The sequence below is a fragment of the Lichenostomus cassidix genome, chromosome 11 (assembly GCF_008360975.1).
Source record: "Lichenostomus cassidix isolate B80296 chromosome 11, HeHo_3.0, whole genome shotgun sequence".
NCBI classification, from domain to species: domain Eukaryota; kingdom Metazoa; phylum Chordata; class Aves; order Passeriformes; family Meliphagidae; genus Lichenostomus; species Lichenostomus cassidix.
The window spans coordinates 18,878,978-18,897,734 of NC_139492.1; the positions used below are offsets into that span (position 1 = coordinate 18,878,978).

General features: G+C 40.3%; 1 protein-coding gene across 2 annotated transcripts; it reads right to left on the bottom strand.

Moving 5' to 3' along the window:
- Positions 1-140: 140 nt before the first annotated feature.
- NAE1 (NEDD8 activating enzyme E1 subunit 1) lies at positions 141-13,885 on the bottom strand. 2 transcript variants are annotated; one of them, XM_085072024.1, is made up of 20 exons: positions 13,733-13,885; positions 11,690-11,793; positions 11,546-11,606; positions 10,622-10,652; positions 9,932-10,003; positions 9,553-9,632; positions 8,956-9,065; positions 8,525-8,634; positions 7,880-7,942; positions 7,567-7,630; positions 6,395-6,486; positions 5,070-5,129; positions 4,849-4,982; positions 4,505-4,580; positions 4,205-4,244; positions 3,162-3,248; positions 2,047-2,139; positions 1,522-1,636; positions 1,397-1,446; positions 141-398 (listed from the first exon to the last, which is right to left on the bottom strand). In XM_085072024.1, exons 1-20 carry the CDS (start codon positions 13,786-13,788, stop codon positions 289-291), a joined length of 1,608 nt encoding a protein of 535 aa, XP_084928150.1. In that variant the 5' UTR covers positions 13,789-13,885; the 3' UTR covers positions 141-288. The 2 variants fall into 2 exon arrangements, with proteins under 2 accessions (XP_084928150.1, XP_084928151.1); XM_085072025.1 differs by lacking the exons at positions 11,546-11,606; positions 13,733-13,885 and having other exon boundaries at positions 11,690-11,792.
- Positions 13,886-18,757: the final 4,872 nt, after the last annotated feature.

Genomic DNA, 18,757 nt, shown 5'->3' on the forward strand with positions numbered 1-18,757 from the left:
AAATGCAACTTACCCTGCCAAAACCAGCTGTCTTTCTTTCAAAGGTGAATCTAGAAAATTCTAGATTTAGAACAAATGTCAGGATATGGTATGATTTTTTTTCCTCAGGAAACAACAACAACAACAAAAAAAGAAGATAATTACAAATAAAGGAACTTTAATTAGCAGGTAATACAGAACAGTCCAGTCAGTGGCAGAACTCGACAGTATTTACAGAACTGTAAATACTGTAAGATCTGTAAATACCGCAGCAGCAGCGCCTGGAGGCATCAAATGCAAGAGCTTATCCTACAGCTGGAAAGTTGCTGAAGTCTGTGACATTCCACTGTAAATAAAGGTGTTATTAAAAATTACAAACTGCCCTGTAATGACTTTGATAACTTCCTGTGCAGCAGCTCCTGTAAAAGAGAAGAAAAAACAGAAGGTAATTAGCAGGTCATATTTAAACAATAATAAACTAATGTTATTCACCTAGAAGTCCCTACTGGAATTATTTCAGAAGTGCCTGATAAATCTCCTAGGAGACAAAAATGACTTTCAGTACTTCCCACTATAAAAAAGGATCAGAAAGCTGCTACTTCAAAAGTTAGCTTTGCATACACTTTCTCTCCATGTACACAAACACAGAGTAAAAATATGTCAGCAGACAGACCCATGAAAGTTGTGACCTCTCTAAACTGAGAAGCTGAATTTAAAAAAATCATGTAAAACTTAACTGCAAAATAAACTGAAGGATCACTTCACTGTGACCCCTCTATGTCTTCTTGTGGCATGAAACATTTGGTCATTTCTTCAGAAGTTACCTTTATGTATTTTTCTAAAGAATGATACATACCAAGCTTTGCTTTATCAGGGAAAAAACTCCTACATGCACAGAGTATTTAATACATAATGCATGAAGCCAAATAAAGAAGGTAAGTTAACTGATTTATCAGTTTTGAGCATCCATTAAAACGTATCTGCAGGTTGAATGAAGGTAAGAAACCAAACCTATTTATATTTCATAGATCTTTAACATAAGTGTACTGTGTTAAAAGAAAATGTGTTCTGCATCAATTTAAAAATTACTATAATTATCACTTTCCTTTAGAAAAAATTAAGTCTCTTTCAAGCATTTTATTTTTAAACACACTTTTAAGCTTGAAGAACTGATGTGCTCAGATTGTTTTAGAAGTTTATTTGGTTTCTTTAAACACTTGCTGTGCCCACTTACTCTATATACTATGGGAGGTCACATCTAGAGAATGAAGGGGAGGATTCTGCCCTAATCTCATCTTTGACTACAGCCTGTGATTCCAGCCTTTGCTCTGACATTCTAAAGTAATGAAGCCAGCAGAGATTGTGCCTCAGCAGGGTGGTGTTTGTGTGGCCCTGGCAAAGGCAGTGTCACCCTTACCTCCCATGAAGGCAGCAACAGCGTGAGGCTCAGCAGCTCCGTAGCGACAGCTGCACAGGAAAGGAACAGTCAGAAAATCCCAGGCAGGTTTACTAACGAAGCCAAACTTTCAACTGAACACTTACAACTCATGAACATAGTCGTCTCTCACCACTACAGACAGCCCATGTTCTTGGAGGAAACCAGTAAGGCATGATTTTAGTTTTCCAATATCATCTTCTACCTGGTAGTTGTAGACACCTGGAAAATAAATTAACTGTTTCATCTTACAACTGGTAACACCACAGTCAAAGCTAATGGGTTTAAATGGCAGCCTAAATACTTTGTTTTTCTAAGAAGTTTCTAAGCTGATTAATATATTATTAATAGTAGACTGATAATAAGTGAATATTCTGTTGATGCTACTCATGATAATGACAAATTACTGCATAGCTGAACTGATTCATAATCCACACAATCCACTCCAGTGGTACTAATTCAGATACATTACTTAAGTTCCCAAAGAGAAAAAAAAATCTCTTTAAGTTTCATGCTCTTGAAGTTGTATTATGGAAACAAAACCACAACTAATGCTGTATTTGTAGTTTATAACTAGTGCTACAGTAACTACTGGAAGTCTGTATTTCTTTTGATGATGTGAAGTAACATACCTGGGTATCTCCCATGCTGCTTGTAAAACCTATTGACAGCCCTCAGCATCAAGTATAGCACTATCTCACTGTCTGGGTTATCCATATGGGAAACTGAAAACAGCAAGAGAACTGGTTAGCTGGTACAGATGAACTAGAAAAAGAAAGGTTTTGAATTCCCTGAAAACAAACAGTAAAACAGTTCTGACAAAGAAACCTTAACGAGTACAACCTGTGACAATCTTAATGAGTCAACTGTCAGACACACAATTTTGCCTCCAAAGTTTATGACAAAACCATATGCATTTAAAAGAAACTATTCAGTGAAAAGACTCACATTTCAATTCTGGCAGCTGCTTCATTTAAATGGGGTACTCCTTAGTTATAAGTTTAGGATTTGAAACAGATGCTTTAAGTATTTAACTGTAATAACTGTAATTATAAAACAGGTCGTAAATCCCTTACCATGCAGCTCAGTAGTCTTTGTAAATACTAACTACTGCTTATATCCCACTGCACATTACCACCTAATTCAAGGAGCTTTCACTGAAATTTCAAGTATTACAAGAAGTATGTACGCACAAAAGAGATACATATTTTGTCCAAAACATTCAGATGACTTGTATAAGCCTAATTTCAACAAACTTAGATAAAAAAAGTATTTCTAGCTTTTCCTTTTATTTATGCAGGCTCAAAAAAAAGGCAATATAAAAACCAAAATCAGTATTAAGTAACTAGCTTGCTAGTTCACATACTAAAGAGATAAGGTGAAAAGGGTCAAGATAATTATTTTCATTTGGTCAGGTTAAACCACATTTTCACCTCTGTCAGAAATAACTGAGGTACAGAAAAGAGAAGTTTGAAGAAAACAGTATTTTATTTATAGAGTACTACAAGTAAAATCCTCAAGACAAAAAAGAGGTGAAACATACATCAATCTGTAAGGTCATTTTTTAAATTTCAAAATCCAATTGAATTCAACATTCTAGACTTAAATACTCCATACTTGTAGTTGATGCCAAATGAAAGAACTGCCTAATGCAATAGAACATGTCGCTTACAGTGCTTTTCCTCACAAGACAAGTTTCTTGGCAAGGTGGAAATGCAGTGAGGTATGTGCCAAGAGCAGTACTTACTGATGGCATCCTTGTTGAAGGAGGTGAGGCTGTACTCCTCAGCCAGGGAGCGGCAGCGCACCACGCGCAGGAAGGCGGCGTTGCTGCCTGAGCACAGGGGACAAGGAGACATCCTGTCAGTGGCACCCTCACTGCAGCTCTGTGTGTCTGCCTCACTGCTGGGGGACGCAGCAAAGACTAGAACTTCACAGGATTTTATTGAACACTTTCCTGTTTCTTCTTAGCTTGCAGTATTGAATATCTGTTTAACTACGTTTAGAACTATGGTCTTGAGTGTTTTAGGGAAATGCTTTGTGCTTATGTGAACCTCCATGTCTCTGCCACGTTAATGTAACAGCTACACTGCAGCAGTTCATCAGTCACAGCCACCAAATTCCTGTCTCTCTCTTCCACACTGCAAATCAGCATCCATCTTCCACTACATCTAACACTGCCTCACATGTTCTCAATTAATACTTTAACAGCACAGCCATGAGCTGGCAGAGGTTCTTCTCCAGTATCACTGCTATGAACTAACCCAGGGTGCAGCTACATCCCAGCACTGAAAAAGTGCTGTGAGGTTCCCAAATGCTTTATCAATGTAGGGGCAGCATGCTCTTGGCTGTATGCTTACAGGGGAGTTTTCCAGCTGCAAGGAGCCTCAGCCATGCTGCTGCTGGACAGCTGTGCATATCCAGAACAGGCACAGCCTGGAGTGCCATCAACTGGCTTATAGCATTTCAGACTACGTGAAGTTTACAGAGCCTACACTCTGAAATCAGTACCCCAGCATGGGCAAGAGTGCTCAGATACTCATCACAGAAGGCAGAAGGCAACTCTTTTTTGGAGTGAACAGTACATCTTTTAAAAGTCAACCTTTACAGACTCACTCCTGAGAGATGCTGAACATCTACTTCTCCTGAAAATGAGGGATGCAAACCACTTAGCACATACTTGAAAAATTCAAATATTGACTTATTGCTTAATAACTACATGATCATTTGAAAGTTTTTGATTATTTGATTATTTGCATAAACCCAGCAGCAGAACTCAAGCATACTCACAGAACAATTTAAGTTCTCTCTCTGAAATAGACTCGGGTGCCTAAAAGAGAGAATATACTCATTCCAGTACACACAATGGTCCAAGAATTTCTGTTTTCAGATATATTAATAAATTTATTGTGAAAAAACAAGTAACTTATGTACAAAAAGAAGTGTCTTAACTTGTAAATTTACAGTGTATCCTTGCATGCATTTTATTTTTATATGATCAAATCAAAAGTGATAAATAAAGCAGATGTTTCAGAGATAGTTCACAGGTACTTCATTCCATTAAATGCATGGCCATAGGTTTGAACTCACCTTGCCCAGGGACTGTAACAATTTAGCAGCATGGTTACCCACAGCAGCAGCATCCTTCTTTGCTTTTTCACGGTAGCTGGTAATAATAAAGAAGTAAATAATTTCAGCATAAAGCCATCAACTCCATAGTGAAGGCCATTTTTTTGTTTGTTTGTATTATAAAGGCAGACAGCACCTACACAGGGAGCAGTGTCAGGCTGCTGTGCTTCCCACTCCCATCCTCACCTTAGTCCCACATACACACTTGTTCCTTTAAACACAGAAATTGATGCACTTTGTGAGGTCTGACGTCCTCGCCATTTACCATCATTAGTAACTATTAAAGAAAAAAGTTGTCTACCTACACATTTTGCAATTTGATGAATTTACTGGAGTCTGCTGTCATATCAGGAATGGTGCCCCGGACAGGTAAGCTTCCTTGCCCTTCATTTTCCACAAATTCCTTTAAAGCTCGAACCAAAATCCAGAAGGAAGGTGACTACAAATGCACAGGAGACAGTCATGCACACAGATGTTATTTACGATGTTTTTTCTACACGTAAGTCTTACCCTTAAGTACTCATACCTGCTCTGTGAGCTTCAGGCAGCAATCATCATGAAAAAGCTCTTCAATGCCTCTTGGAATCTATGAAAATAAATAAATTTGGTTTGTAATTATTTGACTTTGGCTTTCTTGAATTTCTCAACACTCACTACATAGGTGAGGCAATTCCAAGTGACCTCAGAGTTTCCTACCAAAATCTCCTCTGAATCCTACACAGTCAGTGCTTCTCAGACATGTTTCAAATAGCAGCCCTGCCCAAGAACAAGGCAATGCTTCTGAGCAAGATCAATGTTACAATCAGAATCTCACCTGATTTCCATCTCTGACAGAGTTTTAAAAAATCTGCAGCAGCAACCATCCCAACTGCCCACCCTGCCTACCAGGGAAGAGCAGCAAAAATGCCAGAGAAGGGGAATGGAGTTACAAAAGTCAGTATTTTGGCTCCTTAACTGCTGCAGGTCAGTCTGGCACATAAACTCAAATAAATATTAGTATTCTGGGCTATGTCTTGTGGTGGCTTGGATGACACCACTAAGTTTTTACCTGCTGCTTTCTTGGGAGACTTAATTTGACTGTTCAAGCAAGGATCAGCACAGTTCAAAACAACAGAACATAATCTAGAAAGAATCACAGAATGTGCTTTTGCCCCATGTGGCCTTTGCAGTTTATCAGAAATGAGAAACTAAGGAAATCAGAGCTCAATTCTAAACCACAAGTTACTACATGAGGATTATTTAAAAAACAATGACAACATCACTTCTAAAGCTTTTAAGCTGGACCGGTTTATGAAGGGAATTTAGTAGTAAGTTTCTTCAAGAGGAAAGAAATGAATTCGTTGTGTCAGGAGTCCCTTGCAGCCCTTCATTTCTACACAGAATAAATACTACAGCCTCTGGCTCCAATGCAGCACAATTTCAGTAAATGCTCTCTTGTCTCCCTCCCAGCAGTGTCTTTAAATCAGCGCCAGCCACACCAGTCACTGCTAAGTCCTTACAATTGTACGCAGCACTTCACAGAGTTTTTTACAGACTAAACTGTACAAGTCTGAGACAAGAACTCACTGCTGATGCACTCTGGTTGCTGACTCATTCTAGACTTGAATTCATGTCTTCAGGAGGGAAACGCAGCTTTCTTGCGAGAGCAAGGGAGTGAGAGAATTTCCGTAAGCTACAGTGCCAGCTAGTCTATTTAACTACATGATTTCAGCTCTAAACATTGTACTAATCCTGTTTTATTTAAATACAAATGTTACAAATGGGATTTCTGTAGTAAAAGTGCATAATATGTTCTGAGAAAATGAGGCAGTTGAAATTGCTTCCATTTTATCACAGAAATGTGTATTTTACCTCTGTAGGATTTAATGCTGTGTTCACATTTTTTATAGCTTCTTCAAAGTTTTCCTCATCTTCTGGGGTCCCATTTTCATTCTTTAAGATACCTTATTGAAAAAAAATTAAAATACACAACTGCTTGAAGAAGTTCTCATCATTTAGCTCTTACCAGCAGAGTAGACTGGCTTTAGATGTATTTGTGGCGTAACAGCTACCAGCAAAACAAAAAAACAAAACAAAACAAAAAAAACCCCAGATGTAATTATAAAGTCAACTTCATTTAAATTTTGCATAGGATTCATTTTGCTGTGATGTTAAGTACCAGTTACTTAGCACAAAACCACCAGTTTATTTGCATGAGAAAGAGATAATGAAGTTCCATAAGCACTAAATTAACAATTCAACTCTCCTTCCCATCCCAGTCATGTTTTGCTGGGGTTTTTGGATCAAATTTGCAAACACTTCTGCATCCACAGAGTAAGCCAGCCCAAGAAAGGGCCTCCACCAAAAACGGTAATCACTACAGATCAGACCAGATCAGTTCCCTATCACAGCCTGGGGATAAGGGTGACAGAAGCACTCTAGATTTCCACACAGGCCACCTTTAAGTGAGGAAATACCAAAAATTCAGTTATGGTGTTTTTCTACAATAATTTAAGACAAAGTATTTATAGATCTTGAAAATGCCACATGAATTTTAGCATCCTGTAAAGGTATTGGACTGAAACACCTGGATGAATGAAGTCATTCACACAGTGGTTACAGAGCACTCAGTATTACAGAACCTCTCTCTCCTGGTCATTCACAGATAGATGAGTGATTACCAAGTGCCTGCTGGGTCAATGGACACACCAAATATTTGCAGTTAATAACAATCCCGGTGTCAAAAGCCACTTGCTTTCCTCTTCATCACATTTTTAACAGGATTTGAGGCTTTTCCTCCCACCCAAATCGAAACATACTCTGGATCTTAGACAAGATGAAACACTGACAATGCACATCTATAAGCAAGTCTGGGATCTTAAGATCCACCTGTACAAAACAATCATTTAGCAGAAGAATCACACAGTATATACCAGCAGACTTCTCACAAATTATACCAGAGAGAATTTGTGATTACTTTTCAGATACCAGCTTGTGTCTATTTCTGCCAGTAGGAAGAAGGGACTCCTGGGATATGGGATTACCTTGCTGAATCAGTTGTTTGAAGGCTTCTTTCTCTTTGTAACTCTTAGGCAACTGTTCACTTTTCTAAATTTAAAAAACACAACAAGATTTTTGTCTTTAAAATACCTACTATTAACCTCACTGTGTTCAGACTGCTGAACTCCAAGAAACTGTCACTGCTCACACACATTCACCTGTATTTCAATTAATAATCTTTTTTTTAATGATTCCACCTTGTTTTCTTTATGTTACACACTGCCAAAATAATTAACTAGTTCAGAAAAGACAGATCAATACTACTGATACTACTACTATTACAGCTTTACAACATACCTCATTGAACCATTTTGATATATACTTGGCTACAATCACAATCCATGGAGTGTGGCTGTGGTCCTGTAATTGAACAGCAGAGAAATCTTTGTCAGGTTGAGAAAAAAAAAAATAGGAAACAAATTAAAAACCTATTTTAAATGTAAACTACTAACATCCCTTCCACTGTTCTAAAGACATAAGACATGTTCTAGATTTTGATTCAGCCATAACATTCTCTAACACTATAAAAGAAATTACCAAATTATTATTACTTTCTTTAAAAAAGGGTGAGCCAAATTCTCCATTTTTCTTCTGGAGTGGAACTTATCCTATGCACAAATCCACAGTGCGAAGCTCTGCAGTAGTAGCTAACCACAAAAATTAAAAAATAAATTCGAAAAGAGGGTGTGAGGGGGTATTCAATCTAACAAAAGATCAAGTTGTGCAAGAATACTCCTCACTTCCCAAGACCCCCACCTGATTCAGATTTAAATAAACTGGAACATTTGGGGAAGAGGCAAAAATAGTTCCTCGTGACTGATTCTAGAGTCGCTTCTGTTCAGACGAGACTTGGCACCAGAGTCATTTGCCAAGAGCCATTTTCACAGAATCCCTGTGCTGTGTCTGCATCTGTCCTGGGAACACTGCAAACCACACACCAACCTTTTTGTCCATATGATCCAAGTCATAACCCTGAATGTGTTCTGTCAGTTCTGGAAACGGTTTGTCCAGTCTCAGATCTTCTAGCATATTGTCAGGGTGAGATTCAACAACTGTGAAAAAATGACACAGTGCATTTCCCAGCTTTATGTCTGGCCTTTAAAACAGAGCTACACAAACAGCACTACCTGCTCCTTTGCCTGATTCTCAAAGTAAGTGTTCTGTGTAAGTCAACCATAACATCAAGATAGTCCCAAATTTTATTATTTGTTTCAGTCTATAACCCCTATGGCATTCCTCAAATAATGCAAACTACCTAAGACTTAACAAATACTAAATATATCACAAGATGAAGAAAAACAAAAAAAACCCCAAACCCCAAAGTGTCATTAGTTATTGAAGCTTTAAACCTTATAGAGAAGACTTTATCTCACCTGTATGTTCTTTAATAATGACTCTCATATAACCAACCAGTCCATAAGTCCTGCAGACCAGCAGAGGAATGTTGGAATTCCAGAGAACTTCAGCCAGGCGCAGCAATGTACTGTAAGGAAAAACATTCTTTTTTCAAATATACAGAAGACAACAGTTAACGATAAAGTTAACTTCCACACCAGCTACTTGTGAAAGAGTTCTGTCAGAAGACTTCTCTAATATCATCATAACCCTGAGCACATAAGGTGATTAATTTCATACAGGAATTTACAGTGAGTTGGAAAAATGTTCATCCATTATCATACTTATGCCTCATTCCATCCTCCCAAATGCTCCAAATATCAAACAAAAAGCCTCAATGAGTTGTGAAAGAGAGAAAAAAAATTAGATCCATGTGTTGGACAATGATGACTTCCAGCAGAGGCAGTTCCAATCAGAGGTACAGAAAGGTCTCTAGAAAATGGCATCACTTGCTGTTAGTTTCCTTCACTATGACATAGTTCTGTTCTGTTGAAGTTTTTCTGCAAGAAAGTGCCTGTAGCTGAAACCTGCTTTTACAACTGAGTGGAAACAAACAACTTTAGGTGATTCTTTACCTTTCTGGTAGTTGTGTTGCAACCACTAAGTTAAACCGATTAAAAAAGGAAGGGTCGTTGTCTAAAAGCTTTTCTGGACTCTAAATAGGAGAAAAAAAAAGTATGTCAATGAACACTGAAACTTTCTGAGTACAGAGCAAGTCTGTTCAACGTTGAATATAAAGAGTTAAGTGAAAGTTACAAAATTAAGATACAAAATAATGTTTGAAAAACATAAAATGATTTTTTGCGAAGAACTTAAGATCATCTTCCTCAATTGCTGTTTTATCCTTTAAATCTCTTTAAACTGCAACATGATAAAGCAGCACAGAGTTGTTTTTTCATACTTTGATCATCACACTCTATAGCACACACACAGTACTAATTTAGGAAGACAAACCTCTTCAACAAAGTTTCCAGAAACATCACTGTTCAATTCCTGCAGGAGCTCCATGGCACTCTGGGCACGATTCTGTTTCCGAGCAATAAAAATGAAATGTAGTTTATACAGTGTATCAGTACTACATAAAGTCACATGCTAACAATGCCAACCAAAACCTCAGAAAACACCCCACAACAAAACTCATCGTAAGTTAGGCTCCTTATTCCAATCCTTGCTCATCTGGAGCAAAAATTCATCCCGTAACAGCTGGCACTTAGTTTGAGAGCATTTTCAGTAATATCGTTTTAAAAACATAAATTGCATAACAGCTATTTCCTAATTTCCAGTTTTATTACAGAATTTCCAGGAGTTATCCATGCCTCTTGTACTCCCTGCTGTGGTGGTATTTTTTTTCCCCATTCACCTCTCTACTCTTAGCTTTACTCTTTCAACCACAATGATCTTCTACCTTCTCCTTCCAAAGATTTTAACCATTAGCTCTTCATTTTTTTCTATTCAATCTTGCCACAATTGAGTTTATCTTCTCACTTAGTGCAACTAAAAACTAAACGTGGGGAATTCTGTCAAAGAATAAACAGACTTTAACACGTACACATTTGTTTTTAGCATTATCCATAATACTTTATTTTAATACTCAACATTTCCATGCTTTCAATACATATAAACTGACGTGTATCATGTCCTTACCTGACCAATATGGCTTTTCTGTAGAAAGAAACTGAAAAGGAGACAAGAGAGAATTAAATGTAAACTTTTATTCTGAAGAAAAAATAGCATTAAAGTTACATTGTGTACTGCAGAATATGTTGCTGACTGTCACACACAACAAACCACATTCCCCCTTAAATCTGCTTCTTCCCACCACTGTTGTATTTTCCTCAGAAACAGTTTCTTAAGAAAGAGAAATGCCCAAGCGATAAACTTAAAATACAAGGCATGCCAAACTCCTCTAGAAGACAGGATCATGCTGCAGGTTCTTTCTCACCATATTAATTGAAGACTCACTAGCACTTATTTCTTCACATAACAGAATATCCTTGCCCCTCACATAACCCCTGTACATATCCATGTGCACCACAGGAGAACTTGACCAAAAATTAGTAACCAAATTATTTTTACAGGATTTGCAGTTTCTTATCCTTTCCTCTGCTGTACAGAGCCTTTCAAAGCTATGGAAGCTAATAAACGTCTAGCAGACAGAGTTGCACAATGAATAATAAAAATTAAGTCATCGACATCACCAAAATGAGGGAAAATATATTGAGCTACACTGAAACACAAACAAATCTTGTGCTGTCATAGCTCAAGACTACAACAAACAAGCTAATTTTAAATATTTTTATATTGAGTAGAGCACTGGCCTTATAAACTTGATGTGTGAAGCAAACAGAGCTGTAAGGTCCATACCCAGCAAGTAAAACAATTTAGCAGCTAATATAAAAATGACCATGCATGCTGTCTGTCACCAACACCCAAACCCACAGAGGACTTGGAGAAACACAGAGAGGCTTTTAAAGAATTTTACAGGACTTCTTAACAAATATAAAGATGGAACTATCTATGAAACTCTGTCACTTTTCAATTTGAAACTGAAATCAGTAAAAAACCTACTTATTTCCAACATCTTCTCCAGAGACTTGATTCCCATCGACAATTGTAAATGAACCAATACCTTGGGGGGAAAAAAGCTCCTATGAATAATTTGGCATTATCAAGTTATCAAATTCATTTCAGAGAGAAGAAATCTCTACTTACCTGGCAGCACCAAGTTTTTGAGTATTTCGGTTCCTGTTGCTGTCGCATTTATTACACAAACGTGGGCAGATTCCAATGCTTCTTGGCCATGGTCACCCCACAGTCTGTATTGGGAAGGAAACCAAAACATAATGAAGTTGCTTAACTTCAGATTGCAAAGCCAATATAAACAAACAACAACAAAAAAAGACAAATGGAAGGCTGCTGTGCTACTGTCCACTCACTGCTGAGGGCTTAAATAGTACTAACCAAAACAAGCATCCTTAAGGAAACTCACTGTGAAAACTCTGAGGCTTCCCAAAGAGCAACCCAATTTCCCTGACATTTCATTTGCCTCAACTTGACACCATATGAATGCCCACACTTCTTTCTGTTGTAGTGTATTTACCTTTTTAAAAATCAGCATGGGTTAAAACATGCTCGCCCAAATTTTGTCCTAATGCTGAATGCTCTGTTTTTCCTAACTTTTATTATAAATAATAGATTTTTTTCTTTTTTATGATTTCTCATACAAGATGTACAGGAGACAGAAATCAGTCTTGCTGAGTCTGGTATTTCAGACCCCTAGAAAACGGCACTGAGGCTAAAATCCACCTGGGACAGTCCTGAGTCACACATCCTGCTGATTTCACGGAAGCACAGAATAGCTGGAGCTGGAAGGGACCTCCAGAGGTCCTCCAGTCCAACCCTCCCTGCCCAGGCAGGGTCACCAGGAGCCGGTGACAAAAGAGTGTGTCCAGGTGGGTTTGGAATGTCCCAGAGAGGGAAACTCCATGCCTGCCCTGGGCATTTGCTCAGGTGCTCCCCTCCAGGAAAATAAGTTCATATTGAGATTAAACTTTTTGTGGTTTAGTTTATGGCCATTGCTCCTCCTCCTTTTACTGGGCACCACCCAAAATAATCTGGCACCACCCTCTGACACCCACTTTTGAGATATTTCTGTGCACTGATGAGATCCCTCTCAGTCTTCTCTTCTCTGGGCTAACCAGATCCAGCTCCCTGTCTCTCCTCACCAGAGAGATGCTCCAGACCCCAAATTCTCTCTGCGTCCTCTGCAGGACCCTCTCCAGCAGCTCCTTGTCTTTCCTGTACTGAGGAGCCCAGGACTCTGCACTCCTGAGCTGCACAAAGCTGTGGAGGGGACAGCATGGAAGGAGACAGCACAGTGGTATCACCACTGCTGAGCCCGTCCCTCACAAGTATCCATGTGAAAACTAACCATCCACACTGGAGACAGATACCCCTGACTCTGGTGCCAGCCACCCTTCCCCAGTAACCAGGACCTTTTCCGCCCTTTCACAGAATCCAAGAATGGGTCAGGCTGGAATGCCCCAGGGCTGCTCTGGTGCAGGGCAGCCCAGAGCACAGGGACAGCAGTGTCCATGTGGCTCTGCAATGTCCCCAGGGAGGAGACTGCAGAGCTCTGTGCACAATGTGCTCAGGGCTGGCACTGCCCAGGGAAGGAGTTGTGCCTCCTGTGCAGGGGGAGCTCCCTGGGCTCAGTCCTGCCCTTCCTCTGTGCCATCGCTGCCCCTGGAGCAGAGCCTGGCCTGCTCTTCTTCTTGGCACCTCCTTTAGGTATTTATATATATACACAGAGACGTATATACACACAAATATACATAACAGAAATACATATAGAATACATTTATGTAACACTGTAGAAAGATAAATAACTGACATATGTTACATAAACATATATAAGTTACGTATTATATAGATACGTATCTATCTATAATCTCCCTTTTTATATATATAAAGGTATAATTAATATTATGTATGAATATATATATGTGTATATATATATCTTAGCATATCCCCCATAATACATATTATTTATTTATTTATGCATATCCATCTCGGTGTGCCCCCAGGCTCCTCCCGCCCCGCCGTTCGGACAGAGCCTCCTGCCCGCCGCGGCCCCGGGGCCTCTCTGTGCCCCGCGCGGGTCCGTGTCCGCCGCGGGCAGCCGGAGCCGCGGCCCAGCTCCCCGCCCGCTCGGGGCCGGCAGCACGGGGGGCAGCAGCCCGTCCGCCGCGGTACCTGAGCTGGCGGTCGTAGCGCTGCTCCTTGAGGCCGGCCCGGCCCGGCCGCGCCATGGCCGCTGCTGCCGGCGCGCAGGCGCGGGGCGGGGCTGGCAGCGGGGCGCCTCCTGCCCTCAGGAGCGGGCCGGGGTGCCGTGCCGTGCCGTGCCGTGCCCGGGGTTTGCTGGGGCAAGGGCGTGTTTCTGCTCCTTTCGGCCCTGGCTGAGAGCGGCCCCTGCACTGCGGGAAGCTCGAGCCCAGCAGGGCCGCTGGTCCCCGGAATTTCCCGCTGTTCACCGCCCCCGCCCTGCCCTGAGCGGCCCCTGCCGGCTCTCTCCGCACCTTTGCCGCCATATGCGGCCAAACACGGACCGATAGCAAAAAACCCGGCCTTCGCCACATCAGTTAGGACTAGTAATAGTCACAATGGGACTAAACCTGCCCCCAGCAGCCCCTGCTGCATCTCAACCCACCCGTTCTTTAAAGCAGTGTTACTCTTCTCAGGGTCCATTATACACAGCCTCAACAGAGAACAAGGCATTTGAAAAATAGGAGGCCTCCAAAAAGTACTTTTAACAACCACTTCATGCCTAACCATCAGCATTCAGCCCTCACAGGACCCCTATTCCTAGCAGGAGTCTACTCAAAAGAGCTCACTGAGGGTCTAAAGACATCCTGCCTACACCTGAGCACTACTGCTAATAACAATTATAAAGTGTGGAATATGTAAAATTTGGTAAAGAAAGGATGTTGTTTGCTGTTAGAGGCTTGTAACTGATTCGCCCCAATCGAGCTCAGAGGCACTTCAGAGACCAAGTCAGAGAAGTGGGTATTTGCTTTATTCGATGCACCAGGTGTGTGGGAATTGTTTCCACCAAACACACACCTCAGTACCCCCAATGACACAGTGTTAGAGGTAAAATTCATGAATACTCATTACATTCTTCAGGATAGGAGAGGTTATACAAATAATTTCTTGGAAGTCATTAATATGTCGTGGTGGTCTTTGGAGACCCCTCCAGGGTGAAGGTTTCTGTGCTGGTTTCAAATGCATGTTTAGCTGATAAGCCATCAGGCCAGAGCTGTTACCTACAATTTGAATTTGAATCAGGAGTTCAGCCCTCAGCTCGGACAGGCACCGTGGAAGGGGGGCAAAAGCTCAGAGAAACAAGGATGATTGAAGTGCAAATAGATTTGGGGTTTCTATTTGACCATATCTTTCTCATAACTTTCAAGCCTAATCAACAAGGAGGGAGATTTGATCTGTGAAACAGAACAGCCGACAAACTCTAAGTGATGTCCAGGTATTGGAAATACAAATTCCTGCTCAGGAAGGAAGAGGAAGAATTGCCCTGTTAAGGTTTAGGGCTGGACATGTTTCAATGATCTCAGCCCAGGGGAGGTTAACAAATCTTGGGGAGAAGGATTTCCACTGATACACGAGGAATGCAGAATTTACGGGCAATGAGGACACTTGGCAGAAGCCCAAGGTAAGGAAGAAACCAATAAACTAACTCAGGAACAGCACGGAATCAGCTCTGACCGGGTAAGGAATTGCAGCAGGGCAGATCACACCCACCAACCCACGGACCATGGACACGAGAATCCCCCGAGGCAAAGGAAGAGAAACACTGAGCACGGCACTGATTGGCGGGAGAAGCAAGAGACTCGATATCCAATAGAAGACAGAATGCTAATTAATAAGAGAGCTATGTAACCTGTAGCCAATGAACATTCATGCCTTTGTTTGCTGAAATATATAAATAGGAAAAAGTTTGGGTAGTCGGGGTGTTTGATTTGTGGAACACCACTGAGCACGAGGCTTGGCACCTCTGACAGAAATAATCAATGTCTCTCTCAAGTGTGTATTTACTGGCTGTTGCATACCAGGTAACAGATCCAATTTTTCTCTACAACAGTGCCATTTCTAGAATTTATGTTCAAAATGTGCATTTCTCTGCACCTCTCAACCCATTTTCTGGTATGGACTTTCGAGGCATTTTCAGGCAGACTGAGGCAGAAGCCCTGAAGGTACCTGCAGTCAGGAAAATCTGGTAAGATATATTTTGCAGAGATATTGTACATTATTGCAGTTATTCCTGCATAGTATGGCGACAAGAACATGGGAAATTTGTTGTTCCTATGTGCTTCTGTTATGAAGATCTTTCCATATAGGATCAGCTTTGGCTGGACCTTGACAATGTACAAAAAAAAGAGAAAACTTCCACATCTTAAAAACTTTCAACCAACATTTCTGGCACTAAGTTTCAACAAGAAAAGAGAGGTTCTAAAATATCTGCATCATTCCACCTAATTTGTGAGTCCATAAAAAGTTCATTATTCTTTTAATCTGCCTCTCTTCAGTAAATTTAATTTTCTGTGTATCTGCTGGGATGATGTACACAGCAGTGCATTATCGTGGAGTGATTTCTATCTTGCCGGTGATGTACTACAATACAGTGCTTCCTCTTTTGTTTCCCATCTACAGCATCTCTACCAATGTTCATTTTTTCAGGCTTTGTGCTTGTTGTGCCACAGTAAATCCTTCTTTTTGCTGTCATTTCAGTGATTCTTGCAGTATTTCAGGAACATTCTGTTTCCCAAAATCAAAAGCAGTCTCCTGTTCTCGCTCTCTGCTACACTGTTTAATCTGAGCAAACCATAAATTGCAAGAATTAATATTTCAGGCTTAGTTCCAGAATGTAGTTCCAATATCTGGTATAGGGCAGCCAAGTGTGTATAACTTTAAAAGTCAAAAATAAGTAAGTAAAAAATGGTGTATGAAGGCTGGGAAAGTCCTAGAGAACCAGGTACCCCATTCCCCTTTTTCTGCCTCACTTTCCCAAGAGTGTTCCTACTAAATTCCTTCTCCCCCCTTGGCCATGTTGGCCCATGTTTGATTCAAGCTTTTTCTCTTGCATAACTGTCTGTTAATTATGTGCATGTCCTTTTTGTTGTTTTCCTCATAATCCCTTCTTTACTTTTGCATCCTTTTTTTGTTTCCCCCTGATGCCAGGAGATTCCCAGTTGAGGTTTTTCCCTTAGAAATCTCACAACTCTCCCTTTGTAGCTGAGGGAGAAGGATTACCACTTTCAGCTCCTGAAGTTACACTACATGCATGAGAATCTCAATATATCTCTACCTATATATAATCTTAATATATCAATATATACATAAAAGCCATCACATTTTTGTGTTTGCAAGGAAAAACTCGAGAATATAAACTTTGGTGGTCAATCAAGAGCTGTAGGCAGTCTCTTTTAAAATAAAGTACTAAAAAAATAGAAGAAGTATCTGGAATGATTGTGCTTTTTAGTGTTCAGTGTTGGCAGTACACCATTCTGCTTATATTTACTGTATGGGGTATTTTTGTACAGTTCCTGGATTCGTTATAAATGCCTTTAACACACATGTAAAGAACAGATGCCAGCTCAGTGTAACCCGCTTTGGGAACTGCCAGCATCCATAGTGGCAATGTAAGAGGAGAGAGGAGCTGCCTGGATAAACAGATACTCTGTCGAGAACCTGAGGCACAGACAGGCTCTGGAGTGATGAATGTTTTATTTAACATTTCATCTGCTCCTGCCCACGGTATGTGAACGGCTTGGGGTGTGAAGCCTGTATCTAGACTGGTGGGATTTCTGCCCTGTTTTTGTCACTATGCAGTGACACACCAGACACATTGGGGTGCATTAAAGAAGGCACATGACACCTTGTTGAAATGTGTTACCATTATTAATGATGTCAGCAGATGTAATTGCCAAGTTACTTAATACACTTAGAGTGCCATTGAGCCATTCACCTTGGAACCAAATAACCCTTATTTCATCTTACATGCCTTAGAATGCAGCTCTGCCCTTCCATAGTGATGCAGTAATATTTATCAGAAGCATTATCCTCAAGTGACATCTGCTTGTGCAAAAACCTCCCAGTGACTCCAGACCTGTAGTATTATAGAAACATTTTACCAAAGAGATTAAAAAATCCAGCTTCCTCAAACCTGCAAGGCGTAAATATGTCCAACTTCAATTCAGAATTCCAATCTTATTTGGAGTTTTCTAACCATCATGGTTAGTCCTTATGTGGAAATTTTAATAAAGGGAGCTCCAATTAAATCATAAAGAAAATTAATTCTATAAATACAGGCGGGAAACCTTGAGCTTTTGTTGTTAGTTCTGTATCACAACCTGGTGACATATTCAGAAGAACGTGTGTAGTTGTTCTGGGCTGCTGCTCTGTTCACTCATCACTTCTGTCAAAGGGGAATAAAACCATAAGTGAGAAGGCTGGGGAAGACAGATTTCTGCTTTAAGGCAGCTTGAAACATCTCACTGCAGTGAATGGAATTATTTCTTCCTGTCATTCATTTCTAAGCAGACACTTCTGAGATAGGAGTCAAGAGCCCAGGAGAAATTTGTGGACATCCTGAGTACTTCACTTTTAGCTCAGCATTGGAGAAATCTACCCCTTAAGCACCTACCACCCAGTTGTTCTCACTTCCGTAAGTTCATGAGTGTGATGTCATTGTCCTGGATGCAAAAAAGCAAAACCGAGAACAGAACTACATGGTGACTGCAGTTTTTGAAGTGATAAATGATTATTTGAGGACAGAATCAGTGAAAACCCATTCTTAGAGTCAGCCAGTTTCCAGAGGTGTCAGGGTTACAGAATAATGTGATACTTGTATACCAGCAGTGTTACCTTATATTTAAGGAAAATTAGGATTTTCCTCATAAACAAAGAAGGCTGATTGGATTGGAAGTACATTATGTTGTCATATACACACTGACTCTCATAGCTAAAATTTTATTCAGGCTCTCTTTCCTTTCCTGTCAGGTATTGTCATTGCCTCTTTTCACTTTTTTCTAAATCCATCCATTTAAACCTTCATTTTGTGGAGTTTGCTTCCTGCTGTGTCTTCAGGATACTTGTCTCAGAGCTCTCCCTGTGCCGTGCATTTGTAGTTCAGCTATGCAGATGTCTGTGTGGACTTGAGTGGGAGGAGATAAAAGCTGAAGTGGTCAGTGGTGTCAAGTGCAGGTT